The sequence below is a fragment of the Lissotriton helveticus genome, chromosome 4_1, assembly GCF_964261635.1.
Source record: "Lissotriton helveticus chromosome 4_1, aLisHel1.1, whole genome shotgun sequence".
Classification (NCBI taxonomy): Eukaryota; Metazoa; Chordata; class Amphibia; order Caudata; family Salamandridae; genus Lissotriton; species Lissotriton helveticus.
The window spans coordinates 1,436,649,770-1,436,674,815 of NC_136063.1; the positions used below are offsets into that span (position 1 = coordinate 1,436,649,770).

At 45.9% G+C, this 25,046-nt stretch overlaps 1 protein-coding gene across 1 annotated transcript in view; it reads left to right on the forward strand.

Annotated features, from left to right (window-relative positions):
• MCUR1 (mitochondrial calcium uniporter regulator 1) overlaps positions 1-25,046 on the forward strand; it is a 237,300-nt gene that overhangs the window by 124,731 nt on the left and 87,523 nt on the right. Inside the window, exons 5-6 of the mRNA XM_078687987.1 lie at positions 21,457-21,498; positions 24,759-24,830. Of these exons, the coding sequence (XP_078544113.1) occupies positions 21,457-21,498; positions 24,759-24,830 (114 nt within the window). The remainder of the gene's footprint in view (positions 1-21,456; positions 21,499-24,758; positions 24,831-25,046) is intronic.

Here is a 25,046-nt window from a genome sequence, read left to right on the forward strand (position 1 = left end):
CTCACCCACTGGAAGCGGGTGCACAGGTGCGAAGATGTGTCGGGTTTCGTCACGCAGGTCGATGGTGCCTGGAGATGAAGATGCTGCAGGCGGGTCGTCGAGGAGAGTTCCGGTGGATCCAAGGATGGATCTGAAGATGTGAAGACCTGAAAGCAGAGGGGACAATGTTGAAAGTCACTAGCCAGTGACTACCGTGGAACCAGGATGGAACCAGGCGATGTCGGGTGCCAACAGGTGAAGAGGTGTAGCTTGTCTCTGCAGCCACGTGGACACGAAGAGGCCGAGGACGTCCAGGAGTCGATCACGGGCTGTCCCACGAAGGCTCTAGCTGATGGCGGTGTCGGCAACTTGATTGGAGCAAACAAGCCTTGGCTAATGCAAGCCTCGCAGGAAGTGAAGAAAGCTTGTTACTCAGACCAGCAAGGTCAGAGCGGGCTCTCCTTTTCAGGGGAGCAAGGGCCAGTCTGGAGCAACCAGACCAGTGGTGTTGTTCGTAGATTTCGTCGCCAAGATGGCCACCAGCCAACGGGCTAGCGACCGGGATGACGCGTCGAGTGGCAAAGTGCAAAAGGGCCCCACGCAGATCGTGGAGATGCTGGGGGGCTGATCTTTGGTGCAGATGCTGCTCGGTGGTGGGGCTTCTCAAACCCCAAAGCACAGCGTCGAGGGTGCCTCGGGTGCTGCGCAGTCAGCTTCTCGGTGGTCTTTCAAGATGGCCGGTCCCACGTCTCTCGGTTCCTCTCGGTTCCTCCACGGGTCTCTTCTTCAGAACTGGCGAGGGGGTAGTATTCCAATTCGTATGACACCTTACTCGACATGTTTTGATAAAGCCAAACCAAAGATAGCATTGACCGCGAGGTTTGTGGAAAAGTAAATTTTGCCATGTTCTGTGTCCCTACGTGTCCCCCATCTTATGTTATGTGTGCATGATTAATATGCATATGTATTCCCCATGTTCGATTTAAGATGCAATTATAGTTGTGTCCATCTCTAGTATGCCAGTTTCCAGTTCTCGTGAATACTACGAATATTAGGCCTATGTAAAGTTACGTTGCCACGTTTCTCAGTGTGCACGTTATTTCATTGTAAAGTCCCCGTTTTCTAGGCCTCAAATGGGCCCGGACACCAGATTCAGCTTCTGTCTCCTGAACCCTCGCTGAGGAGCGATACAGCCCCCACCTGTATCCTCGACCCTTCACTTACTTCCTGCCTCGCAGTGCCCGGCTCGGCCTGGCTCTGCCTCTGAGTCTGCCAAGAGTATGTTATGATTCTAGTTATCAGTCCAGCCCTCCTACTCTGCATTCCTAAGCTACTGAATCGCATCAATAGTTTCCGTCATCGTCTAGCCTTTACGTCTCCATGTAAGAGAAATACTGTATTTAATGGTCATTTAATATTCCTCAACACGCACTACATGTAGAATAATGCATGCTCCAGTCTTAGAGTCTGTTAGCCTCTCCCCTCCTGACTCTTAGTTTATATCAACATGTCCTCTAAACATTAGATACTAGATAGGGTTTAGGTACATGTCGCCCTGACTCTCCAGACTTCAGTCTCTACTCCTAGCACAGAGTTCATAGCCCCCAGCTTCTCCTAGTAACACGTCATTGTCAGTTTGCGCGCACCATTAGGTCAGAGGTCCCGGCTCCTTAGGTAGCCCCCTCCATGTTTCCGCCCCATTTATGACATATTCTGTTACCTTTACATCACATGTCTATGTACACGCCTCTTGTTACACCCACTTTCACTCTTATCTTTCGCGACTGCTATTGACCACACCCACTGCTCCGCCTACTGTATTCGCTGTAATGCAACTGTTTTAGTATATATGCTTGTGTACTGTTATTAAAGTTAGCGCGCTCATCCCATATCCAGCCCCGGCAGCTGCCGGGCCCTGCCATCCTATTCCTATGCAGGTTGTCCTGTTCCTGTCCTTTATGCTGTATTAAACCTGCAAACTCCTACTACCTCGAATCTTGACTCTTATTTATTGAGCTATCTGTTATTACTATGTCCAGTAAAACCTAGATCCGGTATTATTTATTTATATACCACATAATGGCGCCCGAATAGGGACTTGCCCTTTCCCCACGCGCCGGCGAAGCCACGCCGGCCCCCTGACCCTCTGCAGCCGTGACGGAACTCTTCTGCGCACCGGCAGATATTTCTGCTTCAAGTATCCCTCAGGCCCACGGAGGAGACGGAGGTGGCGGTCCAGCATCCAGACGAGGCGGTGGAGGAACGCGGCGAGTCCCGACCAGAGCCCAAGCCGAGAGTCCAAGGTCCGAGGTATCCGGAGGCCCACCCGTAACAGAAGTCCGAAGTTCGTCCGTCCGGCGTCGAAGCAGTCCAGTCCAGTCCGAGGCCTTCCGTTCTTGCTGCCCGGTGAGTACCATTGCTGGGGTAGTATCTAGACAGGGTCAATCTAAATTGACTCTGGTCCGTGGGTTGGTGGTACACAGACCCAAAACGAAGTGTCCACTTTGGTGGATGCGGGTCCTAACGTGTCTCTTTATGAGACCGGTGAGTTTCGTACTGTTTTAGCAGTACATCTAGTTTCTGTTCTAGTCAGTTCTGTTTCTCGAGAAAATTCATGTATTCTGTTTCCAGTATTCCAGGTAGTATTCTGTTCGAACTGTTATTTTAAATGTTTTTCATGTATTGTAATGTCGTGGTATGAATGTGGAGTATTTATCGTGTTCATTGTGTATTGTAATTGCGTATTGTGTCTAGGTTACAGTTCAGTCATGCCCTTATTTTCTAAACTACGTCAGTTAAAAACCAGAAAAGGTCTGCTAGAAGCAGCAGTTCCTGTCCCGCCTAGGGACAGTCCAGGTCATTTTATGTATCAAAAGCATGGCATAAGTGCCATATTATATCTAGATTTATGGGTAGAGTATACCAAACAGTTAGAGGAAAAGTATAGATGGCCTGTATCAGGCACATGGGATGCCGAGTGCATCATGCGAGTAGAAGAAGCATTGTGGAAAAAGAAAGCCAGACAGTCACAGAAAGATGCCATCGAGTTATGGCGCAAAGAATCTCATAAAAGAACCGAAAAAGAAATCAGAAAGTCAGAACTAAGTAGAGAATCTTTAGAACGAGCCCAAGAAAGGGAATTAATCGAGATAGGTGAACGAGTCAAAACCGAACAGTCAGACAGACAGAGGCATGCCCTTATTAAGGGTATGTATCCTCTTCTTGCCGAGGGCTTGCCAAAAGCGACCCCGGAGGCATCCAGTAATTTTCCGCCCACATTAGTTCCGACTAAGCTACGTCACAAACCGACCGCAGCTGATATTTTCATCTCGTCCTATTTGGACGACACAGTCCCGGAATATGCAAATCCTGTTCCGCCAGTCCCTGTAAATCAGGCAATTCCTGTTCCTCCAGACACCGGAGTACCTGTTACGGTACCCCCGGTTCAGCCTGCATTACAATTTCCCACTCTGCCAGCACGAAGAGTGTCAGTCGACGATTCCAGTTTAGGGGCCGCAGGAGGAGGTCCTCCTGGTACCCCGCCACCACACCAACGTAGAACGTTGGCCGAGTTACATGAATGTGCGTTACAACGTACGCCCAAATTTAAGTCCGTTGCAGATATCCGACGAGCTCTTACTGAATGCCGCTATGATCCGGTTGCAGGTGATGATAGTACAGTAATATATTCCATCCGTGTAAGACGGGTGACCGGGTATTTAGACACCCTACCAGATATGAAAGGAGATCTAGACAGAATATATCGTTTCATCCGTACAGGGGATGATCCAGAAAGTATTGGCGAAGCCATGTCTCAAAGGAAAGCTGAGATCCAGCTCATGATATTAAAGTTTCTGATTAATTGTTTAATAAGGGAACAAGATTACCCGTCCAGAGATCCGAGCGAAATGAGAATCCTGACAAGGTGGAGTGATAATATAGCCGAGGGTAAGCACAAGACTATCAGTAGTATAGAGAGTATGTACAAGAAAATTCGTAAAGAAATACTAAAGTTACACGAACAACGTAAAGCAGCACAAGTAAGCGAGAAAGAAAATGACTCTACCGAAGAGGTAGACGACGAGAATCCCACTAGAATAGCGTATGTAGGAAAATCTAGATTTCCAGATCGCCATTTATGCCTAGAACACAAGACAGTTTTTCATCATCCAGCACCAGAACAAGGTTCTCTAGAACAAGTATTTCAAGCTACCGATCACATTCTGAAGTCACGAATCGGTTATAGTGAGTTAAGTACTATGCATGAACAAGAACTATTCCGATCAGCAGTCCGATGGATTACTGATTCTACCACTTTCCCAGATGAAATAGTGGCACAAATGTTTCTGAAATTGCCCCCAACCGAGCAGCGACTGGTGGGTATGTATATGATCCAGCACCTCATTACTCTGTATGAGGGTCAACATTCTGATCCAGGTCCGTTACACGATGTCCTGAACGAGTTACTCCAGTATAGATGGAAAGGTCTAGGTACCGATTTAATTAGTGTTATTCTAGAACAGCGCCACAAATATAGAACGTTCTTGAACCCGCATTTTGTTCATGTCTCACCTCCAGAAAGTAAACCGTTTTACATAGACAGACAGAATCCGTTACGAGAAGTACACCCAGTTAGGACAACGGATGGTGAAATGCAACGAGTGTTTGTTTACACCCCGATTACAAAGATGGAACTCTTAGAGATGAAGAAATTAATTCCCTGTCATGACAAAGATCCAGCAGGGTTCCACCGAGAATTAAAAGACATGCTCCGTATGGGAGAATACACGTATCCAGATATAATTAAAATGCTAAAAGTCCTGTTGCCCGCAGGGGTATATGAAAAACTCAAGGAAAAAGATTGGGAGGTGGGAGAGAAAAAGATCGATTGGGCAGTTCTAGAAGCTGAAGATAAGATACGAGTACCAGGTACCGGTCTTGGAGAGAAATGTAAAGAATTACCTGAATTATTGATACAAGTTTTGCCAAGATTATTAGCCACTAAAAAGGAAGACTGGGATGCAATCTCAGCCTGTAAACAGAAACAAGACGAAGACACTAGTGATTTTTATTCTAGATTTGAAAAATGTTTTATTATAAACAGTGGATTGAAAACGAGTAGCGAGTCATACCCTCATCTTTTTGTTACTAAACTAGTCGAGAATTCAAGTCCACAAGTTAAGAATCGAGTTTTGAAAGTCGAAAGTACCTGGCAAGCTAGTACTCCGTCCCAGATGTTACAGATGCTCCAGTACCACCAGAATAGAATCAGAGAAGAGCAAGATCATGAAAGGAAACGTATGAAAGACACGAAAATGAAAGTACTAGTTGCACAATCTGTTCCTCAAGACAGTCAGAAGAGGGGTCCGAATCAAGCAAGTCATCCTGCAGTTCCCGTTAAAGGGACATGCAATTATTGTAAACAGCCAGGTCATTATATAAACGAGTGTGCAGTTCTGAAACACAATATAGCTACTGGTAAGACTAAAGAAAGACCACGTCCGCCTAGACAAGAACAAGTTTCACAGACTTCTCAGCCACAGAATGCACAACAGACAGTTCCAGCACCGCAGCCTATTGCTGCAACACAGCATGTTACACAGCAGATGTACCAGTATGCACAGTCAGAGTATCCAGAGTATCAGCCATATTCATGAAACAGCCTAGAGAGGGAGGTAGGCTTGCCTCTCATCGAGATACCTGTAGATCAAGAGGGTCCCTATGTTCATAGTCAAGTATTAGGGAAAGACAGAAAGTTTCTGATTGATACAGGGGCAAGTAGGACGACCATCAGTCACGCCGAAGTTCCAGGGGCTCCGCTCTCAGGCTCTAGAAATGTTTCCCTTGGATTTTCAGGAAAGCCTATTGTAAACGAGATATCTAAGCCAGTTACTCTAGAAGTAGGTCCATTGTCCCGCACTACTGATCTGTTACTTACGAAGTCATGTCCAGAAAATCTGTTAGGTATTAAAACACTGAAAGAATTAGGTGCAGTTATTTGCTGCTCCCCAGAGGGAATACGACTGTTCCTACGTGACTTCAAGGGTCACTATGTATTACGAGATTTTGATCCAAGATTGTCCAATGTTCCGCAGCATCTATGGGCGCAAGGTCCAACTGATGTAGGTTATATGCAAATCACACCCCATCGTGTGACTCTCAAACCAGGTGTAGTGTTACCGCGAATCAGACAGTACAGATTGCCACCTGAGGCTGTAGCAGCCTTATCCAAAATCATTGACGAGCTCATGGCTCAAGGAGTAGTTGTAGAAACTGACTCCAATGTATGTAATTCTCCGATCATTCCAGTCATGAAACGTACTGATCCAAATGCACCCCCAGTATATCGATTAGTGATTGACCTTCGAGAACTTAATAAATGTATTATTCCCCAGTACCCAGTTGTCCCAGATATCTCTTCCCTATTGACAGCCATTGATTCCGAAGCCTCATTTTTTACAGTCATAGACCTCAAGAACGCGTTTTTCAGTGTCCCCATTCATCCAGACAGCCAGTTTCTTTTCGGATTTTGTTTAAATGGAAGGAGCTATATGTTCACACGAGCTCCTCAAGGTTTCACAGAAAGCCCTAGTATTTACAGTCAAGCACTTAAGAGACAACTAGACAACATTCACATGCCAACTGACACTGCCCTGCTCCAGTATGTCGATGATCTACTAATCACAGCCCGTTCTGAACGTGCTTGCGAGCGAGCATCCCTTACAGTCTTGTATTTCCTTGCCGAGATGGGGCACAAGGTGTCCCCTTCGAAGCTTCAATTCTGTGTCCAGCAAGTGATCTACTTAGGCCACTTGCTGTCCAAGAGGGGTAGGCAGTTGACACCTGGCCGTATCCAGTTAATAGCGAGTCTTCCTCAGCCCAAGACCCAGAAGGAGGTACGTGCTTTTATCGGCCTTACTTCTTACTGCAGACAATGGATTCCTCAGTATGCATTTCTAGCCAAGCCACTGATACAGTTAACGACACAGGAGGCAGCCGTATCGACTGTCCTCCCTTGGACATCTGAACATACACTTAGTTTCAATGAATTAAAGAAAGCTCTATGCCAAGCTCCAGTTCTAGCTACACCGAACTACAGTAAGCCTTTTACACTTTTCGTCACTGAACGTGAAGGTACAGCATTATCTGTTCTCACACAAGATCAAGCAGGACAATACAAGCCATGTGCTTATTTTTCGAGCACACTAGATCCTGTAGCCCAGGCTCTGACTGCGTGCCTCAAGTCAGTTGCAGCCACAGCACTAGCTATCAGACAAAGTGATTCCATAGTATTAGGACATTCCTTGACAGTACAAGTTCCACACTCTGTGGAAGTTCTTTTAAACCGAACACAGACTCAGCACTTGACAATTGCACGTTTAACAGGTTATGAATTGACACTGTTCCAGCCACACATAGAAATCAGACGCTGCAACGTTCTAAATCCTGCTACACTGTTACCATCAGTTAATTCAAATCCTGCCACACACGACTGTGTGGAAGTAGTTAACATTATGACTAAGCCAAGACAAGATCTGACAGATATTCCATTACCAGATCCCGACCTGACACTTTATGTGGATGGTTCATGTATGAGAACAAGTACAGGAGAACTAGTAGCCGCGTATGCAGTGACTACAGACACTGAAGTTATAGAAACACACTGTATTGACACCCTGTCTGCTCAAGCAGCAGAGCTAGTTGCTCTGACTCAAGCCTGCATACACGCTAAGAACCTGAAAGTTAATGTTTACACAGATTCACGTTACGCATTTGGAGTCGTACACGACTTTGGAGTGCTCTGGCAGGAGAGAGGTTTCATGACTTCTCATGGAACCAAGATTCAGCATGGTCTCCTTATTCAGGCTCTGTTAGATGCCATACATTTACCGACATCTATTGCTATCATGAAATGCAAAGCACATACGAAAGTTACTGATACTATTTCTCAAGGTAATGATCTAGCAGATCGCACAGCCAAGCTTACAGCTCAGACTCCAGACATTTCAGTTAATCCAACACCGACACACACTCCAGATCCGACTACCTGTATGACAGTTAAGGACCCCACTCAAGATGTCATAGATATTCAGTTACATGCTACTCCCGATGAACTCAAGAAATGGTCCGAACAAGGAGGGGTCCAGACAGATCAGGGATGGGTAACGAAGGGTAAAGCCACATGGTTTCTCCCCGACTCTATGGTTCAAGTCATTATCAATACCGCACATAGTCCAGCACATTTAGGAGAAAAAGCTATGTTAGACAGTATCCAGAACATTTGGTTCAACAAGCATTTACGGGCTGCAGCCAAACAGAAAGTCCGTACCTGTATGATATGTTGTCAGTTTAATCCAGGTAAAAGTGTCCCGGTGGAACAAGGTGGATTCCAGCCCCCTGACCACCCTTTTGAAGTCCTCCAGATGGATTATATTCAGATGGAGCGATGTCGAGGTTTCAAGTATGTCCTTGTAGTTGTATGCGCTTTGTCCAGGTGGACAGAAGCATATCCAGTCCCAGATTACACAGCCGCGACCACTGCCAAGCAGTTGGTTCGTGAATTCTTCCCCCGTTATGGACTCCCTAGAATCGTATATTCTGATAACGGCCAGCCATTCTCATCCGAGCTTATGAAACACATTTCCCTGTTGTTAGGGTACCAGTGGAAGTTCCATTGTGTACGCCATCCTGAAGCAGCTGGTCTAGTAGAGAGACATAATCAGACCCTGAAAATCCGTATTGCCAAGATTTGTAAAGAGAAAGGTGTGGACTGGCTAGTAGCTCTGCCAGTCGCTTTATTTTATATGCGCATGGTCGCACATTCCAGATCAGGTCTGTCCCCGTATGAGGTTGTATTCGGCCGCCCCCCTAACATGTGGGGTACACCTAGACCTCGAAGTATTACCGATGTTTCAAGTAATATGCTGACAGATTACCTAGCTTCCTTGATGTCTGCCCTCAACTCTTGTCGTTCACAGGTTGCTGCCGCATTTCCAGACAATACCGAGGTGGCACCGCATGACATCGTTCCCGGATGCATGGTTCTTGTCCGGAATTTTGATCGTTCAAGTCCGCTGGAGCCTCGCTGGAAGGAACCCCGACAGGTCCTCCTGGCCACCCGTACTGCCGTCAAGCTGGAAGGCAGGAAGGGCTGGGTCCATTTGTCACATGTGAAAAGATTTTTTGGATTGAAGTCTGTTACCAAGAACATTTCCGAGGATCTTAAAGACTGCCAAAGTACTATTCTTAAGGACTGTCCCGCAAAAGACAATGATACTGAACCCTCCCTATTAGAGAAAACTCCGCAACAGGAGTATAAGCTCAAATTAAGGTCTAGTAAAATAAGTCAGCCAGTTTGATTGTCTAAGTCCTCCCCTAGGTGAAACGGTTAGACCGGTGTCTGACATGTATAAAATAGACCCCCATAGTGAGAGAGTTAGTCAAAACTCAATCCGATGTATCGTTTTTCTAAGTTTCATATTGTTTTTCAGCCTTATGATTACCTGCACATGTTATGCATTTTATTTGTATTTTCCAGTTTCTCATGTAAATAAGTCTGCTAATGCTACAGTAGAACACACGTTTAGTGATCTGCCTCCTCATGAACTCTCATATCGTCTCGCTATGCGAAATAATTCTTTTATCCGCATGTTACATTATTCACACCAGACCAGCAATGCCACTAATTGTTGGGTGTGTGGTCGACTCCCCCCTTTCCAGACACCGAAGGGAGTTCTGCCACTCTTTCCTTATCCATTTTCACATAATGGTTCGTGTGGAGCATGGTCCACGTTAACGTCATCCTCAACAGATATGTCTTTTCTTAACAGTACATGTTTTCCAGACAAGCAAGGTCTTCCCCACAGAATAGGGTTAGATCTAGAAAATGAAGTTTATAATTTAGGTAATTATTCTTCGAATTTCATGGTCCTGAATGTTCAGTCTGATTCTACTCCAGACCTGCCTACTATATCAGTATTACCAGTTAAAGGCGAATTATGTGTCCGAAATAATGGTTCCGTACATGTAGGCCATAGTGATTGTACTACTATTGTCAAGTATAGTGACAGTAGGAAATCTATTTTCAAAGCTTCACGTCATTCTTATTTTGTTTGTGGTCAGACCGCATATGTTCGTCTGCCCCTCGATTGGGAGGGAACCTGTTACATTGCCTTCCTACTGCCACCAGTTTTTCTAGCCCCACCTGACTACCATAGGAATTCCCACCTAGTACATACTAGACACAAAAGAGACCTCCCGATTGTCGATTATACTGAAACTGCTCTAGAACAATACATAGATATCAATAAAGGTGTCTTCCCCTACTTAGGCACTGTTGTAAATAGTAAACTGATACGTAGATTAACCAGAACACTTGAAGCAGTAGTGATTGAGACTACTTCTGCTCTAGGTAACTTAACCGAAGAACAATCCTTTATGAGAATTGTCGTGCTCCAGAATCGTCTCGTCCTTGACGTCATACTGGCCGATAGGGGCGGGGCATGTAGAGTCATCGGATCTAGTTGCTGCATTTTCATTCCTAATAACGCGCCGTCTGTTTATTCAGCCATAACCAGACTCCATAAAATTGCCCATATGTTACACCAAGATCCAGGCACCTGGACATGGTCCGGTTGGTTCTGGAATATAATTTCCGCCTGGGGATGGAAAGTATTGTCATTTCTGGGTATTGCAGTAGCGATCATATTCAGTTGCTGCCTCTGTATACAATGTGGCCCTGCGATTTGCGGCATTTGTGCTACCTCTTGTATTCCTAGTTCCAAGTCCCGTTCTAAATCCCGTTCCAAGACAATCCGAGACGAGCAAATGATACTGTATGAAATGATAGATGGTATCATGAATATTGATGTTTCCTGATGGAAACGTAGTGACAAGGAGGGAATGTGGAAAAGTAAATTTTGCCATGTTCTGTGTCCCTACGTGTCCCCCATCTTATGTTATGTGTGCATGATTAATATGCATATGTATTCCCCATGTTCGATTTAAGATGCAATTATAGTTGTGTCCATCTCTAGTATGCCAGTTTCCAGTTCTCGTGAATACTAAGAATATTAGGCCTATGTAAAGTTACGTTGCCACGTTTCTCAGTGTGCACGTTATTTCATTGTAAAGTCCCCGTTTTCTAGGCCTCAAATGGGCCCGGACACCAGATTCAGCTTCTGTCTCGTGAACCCTCGCTGAGGAGCGATACAGCCCCCACCTGTATCCTCGACCCTTCACTTACTTCCTGCCTCGCAGTGCCCGGCTCGGCCTGGCTCTGCCTCTGAGTCTGCCAAGAGTATGTTATGATTCTAGTTATCAGTCCAGCCCTCCTTCTCTGCATTCCTAAGCTACTGAATCGCATCAATAGTTTCCGTCATCGTCTAGCCTTTACGTCTCCATGTAAGAGAAATACTGTATTTAATGGTCATTTAATATTCCTCAACACGCACTACATGTAGAATAATGCATGCTCCAGTCTTAGAGTCTGTTAGCCTCTCCCCTCCTGACTCTTAGTTTATATCAACATGTCCTCTAAACATTAGATACTAGATAGGGTTTAGGTACATGTCGCCCTGACTCTCCAGACTTCAGTCTCTACTCCTAGCACAGAGTTCATAGCCCCCAGCTTCTCCTAGTAACACGTCATTGTCAGTTTGCGCGCACCATTAGGTCAGAGGTCCCGGCTCCTTAGGTAGCCCCCTCCATGTTTCCGCCCCATTTATGACATATTCTGTTACGTTTACATCACATGTCTATGTACACGCCTCTTGTTACACCCACTTTCACTCTTATCTTTCGCGACTGCTATTGACCACACCCACTGCTCCGCCTACTGTATTCGCTGTAATGCAACTGTTTTAGTATATATGCTTGTGTACTGTTATTAAAGTTAGCGCGCTCATCCCATATCCAGCCCCGGCAGCTGCCGGGCCCTGCCATCCTATTCCTATGCAGGTTGTCCTGTTCCTGTCCTTTATGCTGTATTAAACCTGCAAACTCCTACTACCTCGAATCTTGACTCTTATTTATTGAGCTATCTGTTATTACTATGTCCAGTAAAACCTAGATCCGGTATTATTTATTTATATACCACAGGTTCATAATGCACTTAAGAGTATATGGTATGGCAGTATCATGGAACAGCTAAAGGACTTGGTTCCGAAAGCTGCAGACAGGCTCAGCTCATGCTAGGGCACCATCTCACATATTTCCAAGCACTCTGCCTCCAGGATTGATGAGGCCTTCCATAGGAATGGCTGATAGGAACATATGTGTCCATTTTAAGTTAGATATAGATATACTATACCTAAGCAAGAGGTGATTACACCAACTTACCCCAGCTGAGTGATCAGCCAGTTGTGTCAAATATGGAGGCCAGGCCAGGGGTGGCATAATACATGCTGCAGCCCCTGGTAGGCCTTGGAAACACCTATGCCCTGGGTACCTAGGGTACACTGTTACAGGGGCCAATAAGGTGAACCATTTCCAATTGTGTATGTACCTAAGGTACATGGAGTCCATTTTAAGGAGAGAGCAATTAGTCTGGGGCCCTGAATAGCAGGATCCCAGGCCAACTAAGTAAAAAACCAGCTAAACACTAGGCAAAAAGTTTGGGGGTAACCATAGTCAGATATCCACCTTCCTACAGATGGCACCCTTCCTCCCCTGTCCATGGCCAAGGCAAAGGGGGCTTTTCAAAGACAAAGCCATGAAAACCTCAGAAGGAGATCCTCTTTGAACCCTTTCACCCTGTCCAACCTGATAAGCGGATGGTAATTGACCTGCTTCTCCATGGTTCACGTTATGTGGGCCACTGATCTCAGATCCTGTCGTCCAACTCAGAGGGATAACTTATAAATCAACCCCTCCACCCTTGGTCAAGGGTGGAGGGGGAATAGAAGATTTTCATGCCAATGCTCCCTTGATTCAGTGGCCGCAGTCCATCTGCCCCATTCTACAAACACTACATAGACTTCAAGGAAAGACTAGCATAACAATAATACTCTCTATCACATTAGATGTGGTGCCAGTCCATCGTTTCAGTGGGAAACCCCCTTTTTAACCAATAATGGAAGCTCTATTAAATTCTTTCCTCTGCCCTCTAGATTGATAATCAGTAGCAAAAGATTATGTCCTTACTCACTGGTGCTAGAGCAGCATGTGACCCACCACAGGGTGAAATATCCATTATAAAGGTGTATACTATGTCTGGACCGGTGGCGAGGATTATGCTTTACCTTCTTCACTTTATTTCAGCAGCAGCCATTACTAAACTACAAATCCCATGAACACTTTGGGAGAAAAGTTCATCCAATTATAGTGCACATATCCCTCTCGTAGTCCTCTGTTTAAGTAGTCTCCTCCTCTTTCTTCAACTGCCAACGTCCTCTCCTCAAACCCTGTGTGCCTGGAGTGAGACGCTTCTACGCCGGAGGTCTGTATTTTTGCCCTTTGGCAGATTCTCCCTTCCTGCTCCAGTGCGCATGTTCACGCCCCGCATTGGGAGTCCCTATTTGAGGTCAGTGAACGTTGTCAATTACATAGTGTCTAGTGTTCAGCGTGATTACATGCAGGCCCCCATAAGTGATCTAGGACGCCCTACCCAGGCTTTCATTATTTAGTCATAATTCAAACAGATTTTTTCAGTCACAACTGTACACTACCAGTTTAATTATTTAGCCCAGTGAGTATAAGGGCATTTTGGTGTCCACTGCCCTATTGTGCCTTCTCAGGCCCCTTTGATTACCTGGTTCAGCTAACATAAAGTATCCTGGTCATGCAGGACATACAGGATTCCTACATGGAGGAAGATTCAGTATCTTACTCCCCATTGACGATGAGTTTTGCGAGATCATGGATACCTCCATACAGAGGGTGGTCTTGAACGCTATGGCACCCCTGGAGCAAAAATTCCTTTGCTCAGGAGTGCTGTGCCTAAGACCCCTCAAACCGAGGGAAGAACCCAAAGGGTCATCCACCCTTGCACCTACAGGCCAACCTGAGTCGCCCCAAACCTCAAAGAAGAAGTGCACCCATGACCCAAGTGTCGATTTGGATGCCTTCCACCCGCTGAATCGTGCCTTCCTTGTTCACAGTACCCTTCCCGAGACAGTGGGTACTCACCCTCCCCCCCCCCACTCCCCCGTGCCTCAAAAGCCCACCTTAAGCCTAGTGACATATCCTGCCTCCCCTTCTGAGGCAGGTGATGACTCACCTGCCTCAGAAGGGGATATAGAGCCCTGGTGCCCCTCTTCTGATCCGAAGTCACCTGGCCGCGAAAATACCACACCTGGGTTAGACTCGGACATGCCTGACCCAGAGGACCTCTTGCTTTCATCTGATTGGATCACTACGGGCAATGTACCCACATAAGTGGCAGAGAGATTTAGGAAATGTCTAGATAAGGAGATCAGCAACCACCTCAAGGCCCATCCATGGCGGGTAAAGTTGCTCTTACCCCAGAGTTAGACCCCCACATGGCGACTTTCCTCGGCAAGTACAGCCGTGACCCTAAGAAGGGCATTGATCGCACTTATTGGTTCTGTCAGGACAAGCTCCTTGACATTGCCGGTCCCCTTACCAGAATATTAGATATGCAAAGGCCTCGCGATCCTTTATCTCCCCAGAAGTCCTGTCCGGATATGCACAGAGGACCATAATATTCCTTGGCAAAGTCAACTCTGCCCTGTCGTCTGAGCGGAGGAAGTCCCTGCTCATTAAACTCGACCCAAAGTTGGGGGATCTGGCCAGCACAGAAAGTGGCCCAGTGGCACAGGGAGGGCTATTCGGCGACCCCTTTATTAAAGTGCTAAATAAATTAATCGCCACATTCGGTTCATTTGAAAAGCTCAGTCTTCCTTAAAAAGATATTTCATTCTAGTATTTTCATCGGGGCCGGGGGTGGAATGGGGCACTCGGCTGGCTGTGGGCAGCAACAGGCCTCATTCCGGGGCCAATCCTCTGGGTGTGGGCAATGGCAGGATCACTCAAAGTTTGGTGGGTTTTACCCCACCCATGGATACCATCGACATGGTCTCCAGAGAAGGACCCCAAGGGGGACACCAGCAAGGCACCTCTCCCGGTAATTGTGATACCTTTTACCCACGTAAGGTTTGGGAACTGGTTTACAGATTTTGCCCACAACTGGAAGTCCCTGACATCCAGTGCTTGGGATTTACAGATCAACCAGGGGGTTCCAGATAGTTTTATGGCTCCCCCGTTTAGCCCCGGCCCCCGCCTCCTTTGCACTTCTTCAACGTGGAGACCTCCTTAGTCGATTCCGAAGTCCAAGACCTCCTTTCCAAAGGAGCAATATTCCAGACACACCCATACACTTAAAGGTTTATCAGCAATTTGTTTGTGGTGGACCCATCATCAATCTCAAATAATTAAATGAGTGATAGGTCTTCCGCCACTTCCAAATGGGGATTCATCTCCTCAGAGGCATTCTTCTTCCCAACAACTGTTTAGCACGACTCAATCTCAAAGACGCATATTTACCAGTACCTATCTTTCCACCTCATAGGCGCTTTCTGCAGTTCCATTGGCATCAAGCCACATTCAAATTCATGATGCTCCCATTTGGGCTGTCACCAAGGTTCTCAAACCCGTGGTAGAACACTTCCGGTCCAGAGGCATTTGCTAATCATGTACTTGGACGATATATTGCTGATGAATCAAAGCCAGACTGTATTGCTAGTCCTCCTTCGGCTGCCGGTCTCCTCCAGTTTCTTGGTTTTCTCATCAACGAGAAAAAGTTGGTCTTATCCCCGACGCAGTCCCTGGTGTTCCTGGTGTTTTTAGTGGACTCAGTCCAAGCCACCCGAGCCTTCCATCCAAGAAGGTGGCCAAGATCAGGCACAAGTTGAATTGCACACTAGCCAGACCGGTCTCGTCCTTGAGACAGAGGGTGGTAGGACTCCTCTCCTCCTTCATTCAGGCCATTTTTTCTGCCCCTCCACACTACAGGGCCCTTCAAAGGCTCAAGATAACACATCTCCACAGGGGGCTGATGTATTCGCAGTTGGTACCTTTGACAAACTTGATGAAAGCGGAACTCTAATGGTGGCTAGCCCACATGGAGGCTTGGAATGGACGGGCCATTTTTGGATCACATCCAGACTTAGTGATCTAATCCGATGGCAGCGGAGTGGGCGGGGGAGCACGATGCGGAGAACTCTCCACCAGAGAAAATGGTCAGGACAAGAGAGTGCTCTACACATTAACTCTCTAGAACTGATGGCTGGCTCACTCACGGTCAAGTGTTGGAAGAAGGAGAAGATTCAATGCTGTGTCCTCCTCAAGATGGACAATGTGGCGGCGGTCCAGTACATCAAATATCTGGGGGGGACAAGGTCCAAACCTTTATTGGACTTGGCCTAGAGCTTATGGGTATACTGGCTCGAGAACCAAATCTCAATCACGGCAGAACATCTCCCAGGCTCAGCAAATCAAGTGGCAGATTGGTAATCAAGGTACCTTTGGGATCTCAGCCTCTGGAAGTTAGCTCCGTCAGTGTTCCATGCACTGGAATCCAGATGGGTCCATTCTCAGTGGATCTGTTTGCGACCCAGTTGGACCACCAAGGGGCTACATTCTTCAGTTGGAGGGCAGATCCATTGGAATACGCCACAGATGCCTTCCAGCAACACTGGAAGAAGGTGACAGGATATGCACTCACACCATACTCCATGATAATGCGACTTTCCACCCAAGTTAGGTGATAAAGGGCGACTGTGATGGTAATCACTCCATTCTGGAAGTCTCAAGCATTGTTTCCAGTTGTGATGGAACTTTCTTGGGACTCTCCAATCTGTCTACCCCTTTTCCCAGCTTTCCTCAAGAATCTTTCAGGGCATCCCTAGCGCCATCTGGTTCTGGAGGGTTTGCTGCAGCTTATGGTGTGGAGGATGACCGGGGACGGTGACATGTCCCCGGACATTCGCTCCAGCCTGAAAATCTTCTCACCAAGGAATGGGCAGGCAACACAGTTAGGAGATATTGATCGGATTAGTCTAGATGAAGGGGGTTGGTGTCATCAAAGACACTTAGATCACGATGGGGGCGGAAATTGTCAGTATCCTGAATTTTCTAGACACCTTGGCATCCAAGGGTTTGGCTTACATAACAGTGAATAGTTTTCACTCAACAATATCAGCGGGGCACCCCCCAGTCAAAGGCCTCCCTGTGGGTGAAAACACTTTGGTTCCCAAAATCCTCAGGGGTATACGTTTATCCTTTCCTCCTGAACTGCGATACTGTGAGATGTTAATGTAGCACTTAACCTGTTTATTTCTTGGTTTCAAAATAAACATCTTTCTAGGAAACAACTGTCAGCCAAATTGACCTCTCTCCTATGCTGGATTTCCTGTAGATGAAGGTCTCATGTCAGAGCGTTAGACATCACCAGACGAGTGTTCACTCCAGAAGGTATTACCTTCCAAATTTCGAGACAAACGTAACCAACTTTCAGGTGGTATCCTATCCAACTTTTCCACATTCTCCAAAACTGTGCGTGGTGAGATGAATTAATGCTTACAAAGCCATGACTGAAGACTCCCGCCCTCCTGTGGAACAACAACTCTTTATAGCTCATAGAAAACCACACTGAACCTTGTCCTCCCCTGCCATTGCTAGATGGGTTACATGGGCCATGTAAGAAGCAGGCATAGACATGAAAATGTTTGGGGAACATTCTACCAGAGGAGTGGTGGCCTATAAGGTATTATACTTGGCACTATGCTTGGAAGATATCATGAATGCAGCGGATTAGTCATCGGACTCAATGTTCAGGCATTTCTATTTTAAACCACTTCCTACCATGACAACCCTAGGGGTGGATATGCTTTGCAGTAGCAGAATCCTCGCGTCCAGGCCTGACATAGAATCTAAAATTTACTAGCTTTCATAATGGAAAGTTTCAATTCTATTAAGGACACAGAGGCGGGGATTATCCCATCAGGGTTGAGGACCAACTGGTCCCCCCCCCCCTCCACCCCCCCCCCCGGTGTTGAGAAGGATTTTTGTAATGGATCTAAGGAATATCTTTATGATTACATGCCCTTGTAAGACCGTTTGTGTGTGCTTTTTCCGGTACATAATGGCGCTATACAGTTTTCAGGTTACATGGTTATGCATGATTTTCTGAACATTGGGAACATGTTCTTACCAGCGTTTTCTTGTTCACAGGAAAAGATTTCAACAAGCAGAACTAAAGAATAACCCCCAGATTCATCAAGAACACATTTTGCTATTCCTTAATAGCGAAAAATACCAAATCGCTATTAAGGAATAGCAAAATGCTATTAATCAAGAAATCACTTACAAAATAGCGATTTCTAGTAATTCCTTAATTGCGACTCGCAAATTGCGAGTTGCAATTAAGGAATATCTCCCCATTCATTCCTATGGGCCTAGAGGCCCATAGGAAGAATGGGAAGAGAATCTCAATTTGCTAATCGCAATTAGCGATTCGCAAATTGAGATTGTGATTTCAAGGGTGCAGGGGTGTCCAAAGGACACCCTGTTGCAACCCTGAAATTGATGTGTGCACATATGTTGCGCACACACATGCCCTTAGGGCATGTGTGTGCGCAACATGAAACTTTGAAAAATGCACTTTAGTGCATTTTTCAAAGTTTTTGCTATTTACCACATAGTAAGACTTCGCAGTAAATAGCGGCCCCAGATTGCGAATTCGCAATTTTAAAATGGTTCATGAATTGCATTTAAGGAATCTCAAATTGAGATTCCTTAAATGCAATTTATGGCAATTTAGCGATTTCTAGAATTGCGATTTTTGCATTTGGGATGATGAATCCCAAATGCAAAAATGGCGCTCGCAAAGGGCCAGATACTCAGAATCTGGCCTTTGCGAGCAGATTTTAGTTTGATGAATCTGGCTCTAACTATCCAGCAGATTTGTCGCACAAAAAAAGGAGCCAAAATAAACAGAGGACTATTAGAGGGATATGTGCACCCTGATTGGATGAACTGTGATGAACTTTACTCTCAAAGTGTCCAAGGGATTTGCAGTTTATTAATGTTTTAATATGGCTGCGGTTAAAATAAAGCAAAGAAACTATAGCATAATTCATGTCTCTGTGTCATTAATAGAATTTAATTCAGAAAAGGGGGTGGTGATGAACAGAGTGCCTGAATTAAGCAGACCACTCTTACCCAGTCCAAAGATCAGGGCTTGATCCATCACCGTTTTTTAGCTCACTGCACCATCCCAGCTCAGAACTTGGCTATATGCAAATTAGTCTGTTCCTGTCCCAGTGCATGATGGGAACAGGGCAAACCAAACTACCAAGCCAATTCTTATACTGGGAAGGAAACAAGCTACCGGGGACCGGTTTCTGGCATTTCAGCCTCGTCGGCCCGGCTTGCTTGAATCCTGATGGTGCAATGAGCAAGGGACTCACATCTGAGTATACCCTTCCACGCTTATGGTGGACAAAATGATTCAGAAAAGGGGGTGGTGATGAACAGAGTGCCTGAATTAAGCAGACCACTCTTACCCAGTCCAAAGATCAGGGCTTGATCCATCACCGTTTTTTAGCTCACTGCACCATCCCAGCTCAGAACTTGGCTATATGCAAATTAGTCTGTTCCTGTCCCAGTGCATGATGGGAACAGGGCAAACCAAACTACCAAGCCAATTCTTATACTGGGAAGGAAACAAGCTACCGGGGACCGGTTTCTGGCATTTCAGCCTCGTCGGCCCGGCTTGCTTGAATCCTGATGGTGCAATGAGCAAGGGACTCACATCTGAGTATACCCTTCCACGCTTATGGTGGACAAAATGATTCAGAAAAGGGGGTGGTGATGAACAGAGTGCCTGAATTAAGCAGACCACTCTTACCCAGTCCAAAGATCAGGGCTTGATCCATCACCGTTTTTTAGCTCACTGCACCATCCCAGCTCAGAACTTGGCTATATGCAAATTAGTCTGTTCCTGTCCCAGTGCATGATGGGAACAGGGCAAACCAAACTACCAAGCCAATTCTTATACTGGGAAGGAAACAAGCTACCGGGGACCGGTTTCTGGCATTTCAGCCTCGTCGGCCCGGCTTGCTTGAATCCTGATGGTGCAATGAGCAAGGGACTCACATCTGAGTATACCCTTCCACGCTTATGGTGGACAAAATGACTCAGAAAAGGGGGTGGTGATGAACAGAGTGCCTGAATTAAGCAGACCACTCTTACCCAGTCCAAAGATCAGGGCTTGATCCATCACCGTTTTTTAGCTCACTGCACCATCCCAGCTCAGAACTTGGCTATATGCAAATTAGTTTGTTCCTGTCCCGAGCTGGGATGGGGCAGTGAGCTAAATAACGGTGATGGATCAAGCCCTGATCTTTGGACTGGGTAAGAGTGGTCTGCTTAATTCAGACACTCTGTTCATCACCACCCCCTTTTCTGAATCATTTTTGGCCACTATAGGTGTGGCAGGGTATACTCAGACATGAGTCCCTTGCTCACTGCTCCATCAGGATTCAAGCAAGCCGGGCCGACGAGGCTGAAATGCCAGAAACCGGTCCCCGGTAGCTTGTCTCCTTTCTGGTGAAGAATTGGCTTGGTAGTTTGGTCTGCCCTGTTCCCATGATGCACTGGGCCAGGGACAGACTAATTTGCATATAGCCAGGTTCTGAGCTGGGATGGGGCAGTGAGCTAAATAACGGTGATGGATCAAGCCCTGATCTTTGGACTGGGTAAGAGTGGTCTGCTTAATTCAGACACTCTGTTCATCACCACCCCCTTTTCTGAATCATTAATAGAATTTAAACTTTCCATTATGAAAGCTAGGGATTTTTATATTCTTGCATAATTTTGGTATTTCACATTTCGTTTGTCAGGCAAAATTCCTGAATTTACACTGTTACACCACGTTGTGTAATGAATGTGCCATTTCCTGCAATAATTTAGTGCGAGCGCATGAGAACAACACTAACAACCAGACTACAAGAATCTGCTGTTTGCAGCACTTGTGTTCCTTGCTTTGGTTTTTTAATGCAAAATATCTTGTGGCCAAAGTTGCATTTCACTCTAAAATATAGCACCAAATGCCAGTTTTTCTTGTTGTGTAAATATGTATAATATTCCCCACATTTTGCATTACTCAAATGCAAATTAGGGAAACTTTGCACACCCCTACACATCTGATGGCACTGTAAGTACTTTTTACAAAGTCAAAAACTGCTGACCACGCTTGTACTGTAAAAGATCAACATGCGGGCAGAGCCTAAGCTTCTCTCGAATAATGCTTATTAAAACCCTGTTCTTATGTTTACGGAAGGTGTGGCGCCAGCTACGCTTTCACACCAGACCAAAAACGGACATAAAAGACACACTTTAATGGAAGTAAGCCATTTGACTCATTCTGCATCCGCCATTTCCAATGTTGTATTCTTCAGTGATTGTTATTTTATGTGTTTTATCTAAAATGTTCTTTTTTGTACTTGTTTGTAGAAAGTTAAAATGGAGCTGCTGCAACTGAAAAAGCAATTAACCGTAAGTTGCCACCTTAGATCACTTTGATATAAACATACAAATAGTAATCGGATTGAGTACACAACAGTATGGTTTCTTCGAGAGAAGTGAATGACACAGTGACTTTGGTGGACATAATGAAGATCATGTAATTTATACGATTGTTACTACCTCCAAATTTATCATTTCTAATTTGGCAACAATTTATGATGGATTCCCCTTGCCCTGACAGGCGATCCCAATTTTAGAAGGTGGCCTGCTGTCCACCAATTAAAGTGGGCACCCTGTGCCAGTCCACACCACCCTTATGATGTATGAGGTCAAAGATAACCTTTAGAACGCTATCCTAGTGTTAGCTGTGGAGAGCAGCCTTCAGGCTTAATCTTGAAGGAATGTAATGCAGCTTGTTTTACCAGAATATCACCTCCTGAATGACTAAATGAAAGAAGAACCACACAGTAGTTATATAAAAATATGTATTTAATAATATAACACTCTCTACTACCCTCTACACGAGGTTAGAACAGAAAGCACTCAAAACTGGATGAATCGAACATTCGTAAGTAGCACAATGCCCAGCGGGCTCCAGGGGGAGACCGAACCATATGCTAAAAAAAGATGGTATAACAATCATGACTTGACTAGACACAGTGTCTAGAGCAGGTAGAATTGCTGGGACCCCAAAGAACCACCCAGTGAGGAAACACAACCATGGGCTCCGTACAACTCTATGGGAAAGTCGCAGTTGCAAAGTTACAGTTTAAGGACACTTCTACGAGGACCTCAAACAAACCCTTTGGAACATAGGAGGTTCTAGAGCCAACCCACCAATGAGTACCGAAGTACCGGTGTTACCTATCTGAGAGGAGCCGGGTGCGTAGGGGTCAAGTAGTGTCGGAAACCTTTGTTGTTTTCAATGGAAAGCTGCAAAGAAGTACTGCTGCCAGGAAGGTGAAGAGTGTCAGGTGGAATCCAAGCCTGGAGTCTAGGTGAGAGGAACCTGAAAGCAGAGGGGACAGAGTCTGGGTCACTTCAGGTGATCAGGGGCATCGTAGTCGAATACCCACCGATGTCTGGTGCTTCAAGTGCGAAGAAGGGATGCTTGTCTCTGCAGCCACAGGGACCAGGAGACGTCGAGGATGATCAGGATCCGGAGGTGAGCTGTCCCACGAAGGATGTCGAGTGCTGAGGGGTCGATGTGTGGCTGGAACTCCAACAAGCCTTGGCAAATGCAACACACGTAGGAAGGACAAACAGGTTACGTTTGGACCAGCAAGGTCCAGGGGACTCTCCAAGCAAAGGAGAGTCAGGGACATCTGTAGCAACCAGGGAAGCCCAAGAATAAACAAGGTGACCCTCGCCAGGACCCACAGGCCAACGGACAAGGAGTCGTGAGGAGACCTCAAGCAAGTTTGCAAAGAACCAGCCCACAGAGCACTCAGTGCGAGGAGGCCGGATTTCTTCAGTGCAAATACTGCTTGGGGTCAGGACTACACGGACTCCAATGCACAAGCTCGGGAATCGCCAACAAGCATATGCACTTGCAAATGTACGCGATGCACAGGGGTTCAGGTCACACGGTCCCCACAAGGGATACTGGTCTCAGAATCGCTGAGAGGGCAGATCGACCTCAGGGACCTTTGGAAACCCATCTCCTGTGTTGCTGAAATCTTCAGTCGTCCAGCGTAGACTGTCGAAGTACTTGGTTTCTTCTTAGTAGTATCTTGTCCAGGTAAAATCCAAAGCCAGGTAACCCACTTTATGCCCACGGGAACGGGTTGGACAGATTCAGGGGAGCCTCCCAGGACAGAGGGGTGGCTACACCCAGATGTATGACGTTACAACGCATACTTTTACAACGCCTACCTTTACAACGCATTTTTTACACCGCAACATCCATTACAACGCATGCCATTACAACAAATTCTTTGAAACAACCTTTACAACGCATTCCACTACAACGCATACTACATTTCCAACGTATACCATTACAACGCATTACATTGCATTGCATGTAAGGTAAGTGTTGGATAGTGCAGGGGTACAAATTACTATTCTAACTCCAGGGGGTGCAACAGTAGGGAAAGTGTTGGATAGTTTAGGGGTAAAAATTACTATTCTAACTCCAGGGGGTGCAACAGTAGGGTAAGTGTTGGATAGTGTGGGGTATTATGTGTTGTAATGCTATGCGTTGTAATAGTATGCGTTGTAATGACTGCGTTGTAATGGCATGCGTTGTAGTGGTGTGCGTTGTACTGTCATGCGTTGTAATGACTGCGTTGTAAATGCATGCGTTGTAATGGATGTTGCGTTGTAAAAGTTTCGTTGTAATGGTAGTGCGTTGTAAAAGTTGTGTTGTAAAGGTTGTATACCGCTACACCCATGTCCTTTGTCCAGTTGCGCGCCAGAGCAGGAGCCATTGGCTCCCAGAACTGGTTTGAGCTGGACTATGCAGGGGGACACCAAATGTGCCCCCAGTGCAGACTTTCTGGCACTCTGAGTGCATCCACCCACCCAGCCCCAATACACTAAACCCTGTCTGGGAGGTGGTTACACCTTCCTGTGGCAGGATGCCTATTGTCATGCCTTCCTCTGCTCAAGCTTGGCTCAGCAGCAGGAGAGCAGAAATGTGTCTGTGGCTGGCAGTGTCCATTTTGCGTTGCCCAGGTCGAGAAAGCTGGTACAGGGTAGACCGGTGACCCATGAAGCTTGCTTCTGAAGAGTGGAATCATACTTCCCTCACCAGTTAATGGTGTGGAGGTATGATTTTAAAGTGTTTGACACCAAGCACAACATGTTTCTAAGCAGCCGTTTTAAAGTTAGCATTTACCGCAAGGTTATAATGGAACTTAACCTACATGTCTGGCTGCATCGCAGACAACCCCGGAGAATGGTCTCCAAAGGCTGCAGGTAACCATAAGAAGCAGATCCTACTTTCTTACACTCAACATCCTGTGATTCTGTACAAATCACTTAATCTCCCCGTGCCTAACAAAAATGAATGTATCCTTGTGTAACGAAACTGGTGCTCATGTAAAGTGCTCTGATATCTTAGGTTCTAGGTCGCACTATATAAAACCCTGGAAAAAAAAATATGTGAATTGTTTTGGTCACATTTAGCTGTGCAGAACGTTTATTAAAGGATGCCGACTCTCATGGCTGGTAGGTACCATCCAGTAAGTGAAATGCACTTCTGTGGTGATCCAATAGCGTTGAGTAAACATGGTCTTGTTGCAGGTCTGTGGAAGGTAGTAGTTCCTAATTCTCTTTTTATTTTGTAGGATGAAATTGTCAAGGTCCGTGCAGAAAACAACTTGGATTTCAACGTGCAGAAGAGCAGAGTAAAAGAAATGGTAAACTTTGATTTCTTTTGTAAAAAGAAAACTGGGAATAGTGACTGTCTTTTCAAAAATATTCTTTTTTTGTTTTTGTTGAGTACTTGTGCACCACCTCGCTTAACCCACTGCACCTTTTGCGCAGGTAGCTTTCGTGTTTGTGGAGCTGACAGCCATTCAGTCCATTGCATTTGAATATTCCATTCATTTAGCCTTATCTAATGGTACTGATCT